Source organism: Coccinella septempunctata, chromosome 7, assembly GCF_907165205.1.
Source record: "Coccinella septempunctata chromosome 7, icCocSept1.1, whole genome shotgun sequence".
Classification (NCBI taxonomy): Eukaryota; Metazoa; Arthropoda; class Insecta; order Coleoptera; family Coccinellidae; genus Coccinella; species Coccinella septempunctata.
Genome location: NC_058195.1, coordinates 33,427,244 through 33,438,077, shown reverse-complemented (window position 1 = coordinate 33,438,077; position 10,834 = coordinate 33,427,244). Strand labels below are relative to the sequence as shown.

The following is a 10,834-nucleotide window of genomic DNA, read 5'->3' as shown; positions in this document are numbered from 1 at the left end:
ATGGACTGTAGGTTCTGGTGGGGTAAATTCATCATCATTATAGAGGAACTAATTGTTTTTTTGGAAGTTACTTCATTTTTCTTCACATAAAATTTTGTGGAGAATTCTGCTGGTTAAGAGTGTTGAATTTAGCAAAGTCAAAACGTCGAAAGCCTACTCCTTTAGGCCAGAAATTTGGTTGATATAATTGATCTTTAAAGGAGGAAGGTGCTCCCACCATAAAACATTTCTTGTGGGGGGTTTTGGAGGGTAGTTCTTTCACCGTATATTCTTCTTCCTTGTTTAGTTTCTCCTCTAGGTAGTTTTTTATGTGTGTATGTTCTACATCGGGTAATACCCTGTATACATACATCCATACTGCTTCCTCGGAAACCGTGACTGTTTATCTCTCCTTGTCCGATTGTTTTCTTGCGATTCTGGCGCTTTTGCTTTCTCTTCTGCACCGTCTGAAAAGTATCATTATCTGTAATGTCCACATTGTTAACATCTTTATGGGGTGAATGGTGAATGTTTATTGTATTATTCACACTTGTTGATTCCTTGTCAGCTGTTTCCTTATCAAGGAAATTTCTATCTGCATTTGTGATTTGTTTTGTAAGTTTTTGTGTGACATTTGATACGGTTAAGTTGTTGATCTCATTTTTTCTGTTGTCTTCATTTTGAGTAACGTTCGTTTTGATTCCCTTTGATTATGCTTTCCTGTACTGAACTCGGTTTAGTGGTATTTCACTGGTTCCCCTGTTGCTTAGCTTGGATTCTCTTGAGATTCCTCCTGTGTTAATTTCTGTCTTCAATTTTTGAATGAATATTTTTGATAAATCAGCTCGAGCCGCGTCAGGGGTATCCATTTTAGTTAACAAAAAACATAGAAATTTCATAACGGGTTTTGAGTGCATATCTGATAGAATAATGACGCTGACGGTGAAGTTCCTTGGGATCGAAACTGTGGTGATTGGAGTATACGGACCGACAGATGACTCCAATAGACAAATAAAAGACAACTTCTATAAAGACCTAAGAGATGTGATAATGAAAGTAAAAAATCATCAGGAAATTATTATTGCGGGAGATCTTAACGGAAGCGTGGGATCCAAGCAAGATGATGAAATAATAGGACCACATGGCGAAGATGTGATAAATCAATCGGGGGAACTACTAACTGAATACTGCAGTGAACATCACTTGAAAATACTCAACGGATTTTACATGCACAAGTGGATACATAAATACACTTGGGAGAGGCCTACGTTGAATCAAAGATCCATTATTGATTATTTCATAATAAAACAAAAGTCTCAGATGAAAGTAAATGACTGTCGGGTTAAAAGAGGACCGAATTGTGGATCCGACCACTACATGCTAGAAATGAGAGTGGTATGGCCTTTCACAGGAAAGAATAAACGAACTACCCAAAATGGTCCCCAGACGAATACAAATAAGGAACAACAAGAAAGATATAAATTGTATCTGTTGGCGGATCCCAGTGTAAGGGAATTATATGAAAGAAGATTGACAGCCGAAATAGGAAAAATCGAAGAATCTGGTGACTTAGACAAGGAATACCTAAATATTAGGAAAGCAATACATAGCGCAGCCAATCAGGCGCTAGGAACGATAGAGAGAGAGAACAGAAGGCGGAAACCATTTTGGTTGACGGAAGAAATTGAAGATCTGATAGAGGAGAAGAGGTTGTATTATAGTAAATGGTTGGCGACACCAGGGAGGGAAAAAAGAGAAGAATACAAGGAAAAGAACAAAGAACTACGGAAAAAAATCAGAGAAACAAAAAACCTTTTTTTGGGAACGGAAATGTAGCGAAATAGAGTGTAAATTGGGAGGAGCAAGAACAACTGAAGTATGGAGGACAATAGGAAATATGAAGGCAGATAACAACTACCACAAATTTCAGCTGGTGAGTTTAGAAACTTGGGAGAAGCACTATGAAAGTTTGCTCACAGAAAATCGTATTGATTACAAACAAGACGATCAACAGAGAGAACAGAGAGAACAGAGAACAGAATATGAGGGCCCAATGATAACGGAAGAGCAAATAATGAGAAATGTACAGAAGATGAAGAATGGTAGAGCACCTGGGCCGGGAGGTATTTCTATAGAACTTATAAAATACGGGGGAAAGGAGATCATGCGCAGAATTACAAATTTATTCAATAACTGTCTAAAATCGGTACAGACGCCCAAGGAATGGAAGATAGCGTGGATAACATCAGTTTTCAAGAAAGGGAATAGAAAGAACCCAGCGTGCTACAGAGGGCTGAGTGTTACTGGTAGCATAAGCCGACTGTTCGGAAGGATACTTCAAGAAAGGGTGAGACAGGAAACTGGAACTCTAATAAGCGAAGATCAGAGTGGTTTCATGCCAGGTCGATCATGCGTGGATAATCCTTTCTCTCTCGGGTAGAACTTGGAAAAGAGAATTGCAACAGACCAAGAAGTGCATCTGGCTTTTATTGATCTTGAGAAGGCCTACGATTCAGTGCCACAAAAGAAGTTGTGTCACACACACCAGCTTAAGCGAGCATCTTCTGAACATGTTGAAGGAACTATATAGTGGAAATGTGGCCTATGTCAGGAATGGAGAACAGATGTCTAGACCGATAAAGGTAACAAAAGGGCTTCGCCAGGGATGCAGTTTGTCGCCCATTTTATTCAATTTGTATCTGGAAGTAGTTTTGCGGGAATGGAAAAGGAGCTGTATCGGGATGGGCATACCAGTAAATGAAACTCACCTCATCACACTTAACTTCGCAGATGACCAAGTAGTGTTGGCACAAGACTCGTACGACCTAGAATTTATGTTGAGAAGACTATATAAAGAATATCAAAAATGGGGGTTACAAGTAAGTTTACAGAAAACTGAATACCTAGCGGTTAATACTGACGCACAGTTTGAAGTGCTTCTCACTGAAGAAATAACAATTAATCAAGTAAAAGAGTTCAAATATCTTGGAGTTATTGTGAATGAGAGTGGAATAGGAGAGAAGGAAATAAAGAACAGAATCCAGAAAAGCAGGAGAATTATTGGATGCCTCAATTCGTTATGGTGGGATAAGAACATCTCTAAACGCGTCAAAAAGAGAATTGGCGAAACAATGGTGGAATCTGTTATCTGTTATGGAAGTGAAGTGTGGACACTCAATGCTGAAATGAGGCGTAGGTTGCTGGCGGTAGAAATGGATTATATAAGACGTGGAGCCAGAATATCCAAGCTACAGCATATTCCCAATGATGTCATCCGAAGACAAATGAATGCCGAAAAAACAATTGTGGAAAGGATCGAAGAACGAAGTCTACGCTGGTTTGGACATCTTATGAGAATGCCTGAAGAGAGATGGCCTAAGACACTTTTCAACTGGAAACCACCAGGAAAGAGAAAACAAGGAAGATCGAGAAGATCATGGAATGAGGGCGTCAGGAAAGCTATGGAGGAACGAGGCCTAGATGAGGGAATCACACAGGACAGAAACGCTTGGAGGAAGGGATTGAGCAGACGGCAACTAGCTGTATAAGATAAAATATTTATTGTATTTTTTCTGGCTCAATATATATATATAATTTTTGAATTTCATTCGACAAGTATTGGAAATTTGTGTCTTAATACTTTTGTAGAAATTCGACCATATCTGAACGAAGGTACGTGTCTTCTATTGATATTCTTCCAGCTGTGATTGGTTCGGCTTTATTGAGCAATTGATTCTTGAGATGAGAGATCTCTTTCTCGAGATTCTCAACTTTGTTTTCTAGGTTTTTGTTCTTGTTTATTAATGTAGTGTTTAACACATTGAGTGCCTTGATCTCTGCTCGGGTTCTTTCCATTAAGTTGGTCTCTTTGCAGCACATTATTTTGTTGCCATCTAGTATTTTTAGGTTATTTGAAACTTTGGCACAACTTGAGTGGTACATTGCCATGCAGTTGATGCAAACTACTGTTTTGCATGTTTTTTTTGCACAGCACTTGAAATTTGTTGTATAGTTGGCTTTGTTTGAAGTGTTTTCCACACTTTCGCTGAGAGTATAATAATAATAATAATAATAATAATAATAATAATAATAATAATAATAATAATAATAATAATAATAGCAGCTTTACAGAGAAAAATAAGGACGATGCTGACTAAACACAATAAACATCACCCCAAAAGCTCAATAGAACGGACAGAGCTGCCACGACATCTTGGGGGTAGAGGAATTGTTGATTTGTCCAACCGTATGTCCCAGGAAATTGAAGGACTTCGAAACTATTTCTTGAGCAAGGCAGCTTCGTCAGAACTCCATCGAGTAGTTTGTGTTGCTGATACTTCAACACCGTTAAAGCTACACCAGGATCACTTGGAAACCGTCGAACACTCTGCAGAAAGTAAAATGCAGAAACTGATTGGCAAACCTTTGCATGGGAGGCACCAGAATGAGGTCAACCATGATTACGTCGACATATCTGCGTCGAACTACTGGTTGACTTCCGGAAGGTTGTTTCCTGAGACAGAGGGCTTCATGCTCGCCATCCAGGATCAGGTGATTCCAACAAGAAATTACATGAGATACATCGCCAAGGATGCCTCAGTAGCAGACGATAGCTGTCGTTATGGCTGTGCGACACATGAAACTATCCAGCACATCACCGGGGGATGTCAGAAGTTCGCGGGCACGGAATACAAAAATAGACATGATGCTGTTGCCAAGATTCTTCACCAAGAATTGGCACTAAAATACCAACTTCTAACTTCGAAAAGGGTTCCTTATTACAATTACCATCCAGATGCTGTGCTGGAAAACGAACATCACAAGCTCTACTGGGATCGCACTGTTCTCACAGACCGGAAAATAACCCACAATAGACCAGACCTCATATTGCTCAATAAGGATGAGGACACAGCACTATTCATCGACGTGGCAATTCCAAATAATAACAATCTTCTAGATAGACACACTGAAAAAATTTCAAAATACAGAGATCTCGAGGAACAAACCAGAAGACAGTGGAAGCTGAAAGATATCAAGACCATCCCTATTGTCATTTCATCTACAGGCCTGATACCGAAGAAACTACTAGAGAACTTGAGGAAACTTCAGTTGGACGAAAATATCTATAGAGTCATGCAGAAGGCGGTACTGCTCGGAACGGCGAGAACTGTACGCAAGTACATGGGGAATGCAGAGGAACACCGTCTGCTCCGACAGGAAGTGCGGGTGGAGCAGGAATCCAACCTACAGCAGGGAGGCGAGGAGCGACCCGGACCCGACCACCACCACGAGCCCGAAAACCTGGAAAGGGCTCCAACAGAGCTTAATCCTTTTGATATCTGAGATATCTGGGATAAGTGAATTTTCCTCTGGAGAGGAGTGTGAAAGCCGCAAGGCTAAAGTCATAATAATAATAATAAAAGCAGTAATGACAGCGTACTATAGAGCTACTAACCTAGAAGCGGACCGTACTTTCTATCGCAGAAGAATGCGTGAGGAATTCCTGAGATTTTACCCTCAACTTGACCATCTGTCCGAACAGAGAATATCGGACCAACAAAGAGCTATAATCCGAAGAGATCTTCTATCAGATCCGATATTAGATGAAATAAAAAATGATGTCCGTTGCCAAAATGAGATGGTCCAGCCACCCCTAGTACAGGTCCGAAACGATGATCTGCCAGAAGTGCAATATGAAGAGCATGACAGGGTTGACTTGGGTCTAGAAAACTACTTCGAGACGCTCTGCATGCAATATCGCGGATCCGACCCATGCTCACGACCACCCCTGTCTAAACTTCGATTCAGAGCCCACACAGGTGCACTTATCAACACCCTAAATAATATCATCCAATCTAAATTAAACACAGATGCCGACTTGGAGGAAATTCACCTGATGATCTATTGTGCAGCTAGAACAGTACTCGAGAAAAACCAGAAGATCCACAGCACTTCCAACGCCAGAAGAAGAGAAAGCAAGCCGAAGTGGGAAATAAGATTGGAACAGAAAATAGAGAAAACAAGGAAGATTGTAGCAGCCTTACAACAGCTAAAGTTAGGGAATAAAAGAAGTAGAATCCTGAAGAAGCTTCCGAAAAAGATGTACGAAACATTGATTCAGACTCCAGCTTCTGCACATCAACAATTGATACTGGACAGCCTGGACACAATGAAGCAGCAACTGGCCGTGTATGCACATAGACTAAGATCTTATAAGGAAAGTAATGAGAGAAAAAAACAGAATGCTCTATTCGAGAAAGATGAGAGAAGATTCTATCGGGACATCATCGAGAAAAAGCACCAGACACAAAACACATGTCCAAAAATGCTGGAACTGGAAAGATTCTGGGAGGAAATATGGTCCAAAGAAGCGAGACATAGGGCGGATTCTCCTTGGATATATGAAGAAGAACGGAGAATGGCGGACACCAACGAAATGCCGAATCCACAGATGACATCTGCCGATCTTAGCAGAGTATTGAGTCGATTGCCCAATTGGAAGGCGCCGGGTAGAGATAAGGTTCAAAATTTCTGGATAAAAAAATTTTCCTCTACGCATCCATACATCAGCGAGGAGTTCAATAATATTCTGAGACAACCATCGAGATGTCCTAAGTTTTTCACGCAAGGTGTCACTTATCTACTGCCCAAAGGTGAGAACAAACAAGACCCAGCCCAGTACCGCCCAATAACCTGTCTTCCCACACTATTCAAGATCCTCACCGCACTTATAACAGAAAAAATAACCAATCACCTGGAGGTAAACCATCTCATGACAGAAGAGCAAAAAGGATCAAGGAAGGGTGTCCTGGGGTGTAAAGAGCAGCTTGTTGTGGATGAGGTCGTCCTTGAACACATCAGAAGATCAAACAGGAATGCTTATATGGCCTTTATTGACTATAAGAAGGCCTTCGATTCTGTGCCCCACTCATGGTTGATACATGCACTAAAAATACATAAGGTCAGCCCGGATATCGTTAACTTCTTAGAGACATCGATGAGACAATGGTCCACAGTGCTTACTTTACATACCACTGAGCAGATTATACAGAGCAAAGAAATTCCTATCAGGAGAGGAATTTTCCAAGGGGATCCCCTGAGCGCACCCTGGTTTTGCTTGGCGCTGAACCCCTTGTCTAGCACCATAGTTCGGATGGGGCATGGAATAAAAATAAAAACTGAGCAAAACACTTTCAATCTCACCCACCTGTTTTTCATGGATGACCTCAAAATCTATACCAGCTCAAAGAGGAAGCTAGAAATTGTCCTGGAACAAATACATAAAATGAGCACCGATATTGGTATGGAATTCGGCCTCAATAAATGCAAAACCGTAACTGTACACAGGGGAACTTTGCAGCATACAGAGCCCCTGCAGATCACACCTACAACCCAAATAGAATGTCTGAGCGAAGAACCCTACAAATATCTGGGCATTCTTCAGACAAATAAGATAAACCATACTACCGTCAAGGAGGAACTGAGGACAGAATTCAATAAAAGGCTACAGACTGTCCTCAAGACAAAGCTGAACTCAAGGAATTTAACTAAGGCCATAAATACGTACGTGATCCCAGCTTTGTCCTACTCGTTTGGGGTGATTAAATGGTCCCAAACAGATCTCGAGGATCTGAATAGAAGAGTGCGAACAGCTCTTACTAGAGCAAGGATGCACCACCCCAAATCAAGCTGCGAGCGAGTTAATCTTCCGAGAGGTTCTGGGGGCAGAGGAATAGTTGATATCGAGAATCTACATAATGGACAGGTGGAAAACATGAGAAGGTACTTTTATTCGAGGAGAGACCGTCTGTTACACCATACCATTATTCAAGCTGACAACAAGTTGACGCCACTGGACCTGAAGAACGAAAGAGGACATACCTATGCATGCAACCAACAGAAGCTGCTGAGTGAGTGGAAATCCAAACAACTGCACGGTAGATTCTGCAGAGCTCTAGACGAACCACATGTAGATAAACCGGCATCTGTTAGATGGCTCACACAAGGGTATTTAAACCCAGAAACAGAAGGATCAATGATAGCTATCCAAGATCAAGTTGTCAAAACGAGGAATTATAGTAAGTTCATCTTAAAGGAGGATATACAGAGTGACCAGTGTAGACTGTGTGCAGAGAAAACAGAGACAATAGATCACATCATATCAGGATGCACAAAACTGGCGAAAACCAAGTACATCGAGAGGCATAACCAAGTTGCCAAAATAGTATATTTAGAGCTACTGAAAATGTGTGGCATGGAGCACGATGATACACCTTACTATAAATACGAGCCAAATGCTGTCAGAGAAAATGTACAGTTTAAGATCTATTGGGACAAGACAATCCTTACCAACAGGACCGTACAGCATAACAGACCGGATATAACATTGGTAGACAGAAGGAAAAAGAAGACTTACCTCATAGATGTTGCTGTGCCCAGTGCTCACAATCTGCAACAAAAGTATGAAGAGAAACTCCTCAAATACGAAATACTAGCACAAGAAGTTCGACAAATATGGGGCATGCAGAGTGTAGATATCGTACCACTGATTGTCTCTGGCGTTGGCATCATTCCCAAGACACTAAAAAGCAATTTGTCGAAGTTAAGCATACCGGAGAATACTTACGTTCAAATGCAGAAGGCTGTAATTTTGCAGACGGCAGCCATTGTGCGGTCCGTGATAGGATGAAGTTCCAGATGATTTCACTTGGTCTTTCTCGATCCGTGATTCATCTGTTATGAAACAAACCCTCAAAAAAGGAGAAAAAAAAAAAAAAAAAAAAAAAAAAAAAAATAATAATAATAAAGGTCTTTTATTGAACAAAATAAGTTTCAACATCTATTCCAACATTTATAGAGGGCGAGGTTCAGTTCGTTCCGAGTATTACATACCCAGAACGTCTGTTCAACTAACCCTACATGAACTCAATAATTTAATCACAATTATGCCAATATACTACCACAAAAAAAAAAGAATTATTTTGAACTAATTATAAAAAGAAACAAAAAACAAAACTTAAAACAAAACTTTTCGAGCGGAGTTATACCCATATACTATAATTATGAATGAGTATCCTGATTTCAGTCTTTATATCAACCTACGTATCCACTCAGAATTTCCAGCACCATCTCCCTGAATCTCCTCTTAGAATAAGATGAATCAATGCTCGTGTAATCCAGGGGGAAGCCGTTCAAACATTTTGCGACGTTATAAGAGAATGAGCTCTTTTGAGTGAGATGGTATTGTGAGCCTTCCCCTGAAACGGACATTGACATTGTGCACGTCAGATCGGAACCTTATTTTACGATACAGATATGGTGGCGACTTGTGGGCCACCACTGAGAAGAATTGACAAGCAGAATGAAGTCGACGTCTCTGCGCCATGTTTAGCCAAGATATCTCCTTCAACTTATGACTTATTCGATCGAATTTCCTGATGCCATATATTAATCTTAAACAAGAATTCTGCAATTTTTGAATTCTATTAGCATCGGCAGTTGTGATACAAGGCCCATAGACTGTGCCACAATAGTTGGGATGTGAAAGGACCAAACTATCGCAGAGCAGTGCCCTCGTTTTAACATCAAGAAAATGTCTACTGGGAAAAATTTATTTCAGACTGGTGTACGATCTTCTCAAAATCTGACTGACGTGATGTGAAAATCGCAAATCGCTATCAATAAACAGGCCAAGGTTTATATTACAGTTCTCCATCATCAGCAGTTGACTATAGTTCTGCATAAAAATGTCCCTATCCTTCTGCCTTCCAAAGAGAATGGCATTAGTTTTCTGAGGGTTCAGTTTAAGTGAGTGATCGATAGAGAACTGTGTCAGATTGCCCAAATCATAATTCAAAGCAGACACAGCTTGTGGACTTTCTTCCAAGAAAAATGAAAGATAGAGCTGAGTATCGTCGGCGTAGTAGTGTTGGGTACAAGATTGAAAGGCCGCTGGAAACCGCGATATATAGATGGCAAAAAGAAGAGGAGAGAGAACCGATCCTTGTGGAACACCAGTGAGCACACTCAAGAACGACGACTGATTTCCGTCAAATACAACGGTTTGAGACCTACCCGTTAAAAAGGCTGATATCATATTTAGTGCCGACTGTGATAAACCTATATAGTGTAACACAGCCTTTAAAACATCGTGACTCAACGTGTCAAATGCTCTAGAGTAGTCAAGTAGCATTAATATTGTCAGCTTTCCCTTATCAGTCGCCGTCAAAATATCATCAGTTATCGAAAGAAGGGCTGAACCACATCCATAACCTCGTCTGAAGCCTGACTGGCAATTCGGTAAAATTTTATTGTTTTCTACATAAACACGAAGTTGGCTCTCAAGAACTTTCTCTAGTACCTTTGAGAGGGTTGGTAGGGTACTTATCGGTCTTAAATCATTAAGACTTGAAGGATTCGACTTTTTAGGAAGCGGGATGACACGGGCTCTCTTCCACTGCGCCGGAAATACGGAGTTCAAGATGGAATAATTAATTATATGAGTTATGTAAGGCAGCAAGTATGGCAAGCAAAGGTTCAAAGTCATCATATTTATACCATCTAGACCTGTTGCGTTACTTTTGATGTCGGTCATGATCTTCAAAATTTCTATTTCTGAAACGGTATGAAAATTGAATTCTGCTTCTCCACGTCGATTGTTCTCATAAAAAGATATTTGATCTTTATTCGTACCCAATTTTGGAATTGAATCAACGAAGTGTGAATTAATCAAATTAACATCCGACAAGTGGTCTGGTAAATTACCTGCAGATATTTTACCCGTTTTAATATCCAAAGATTTCAGATTCCTCCACAACTCCTTCCCTTTTATGTCCTTCAGTTTGTTTTCATGAAA

At 40.4% G+C, this 10,834-nt stretch overlaps 1 protein-coding gene across 1 annotated transcript; it reads left to right on the top strand.

Annotated features, from left to right (window-relative positions):
• The first annotated feature begins 909 nt into the window (after nucleotides 1-909).
• Nucleotides 910-1,815, top strand: LOC123317862 (craniofacial development protein 2-like). The gene has a single exon (XM_044904473.1). The coding sequence runs from the start codon at nucleotides 910-912 to the stop codon at nucleotides 1,813-1,815; it is 906 nt and encodes a 301-aa protein (XP_044760408.1).
• The last annotated feature ends 9,019 nt before the right edge of the window (nucleotides 1,816-10,834 follow it).

Bases quoted from the DNA above. Each gene is read 5' to 3' on its own strand.
- LOC123317862 (XM_044904473.1), top strand. From the start codon at position 910: ATGACGCTGACGGTGAAGTTCCTTGGGATCGAAACTGTGGTGATTGGA.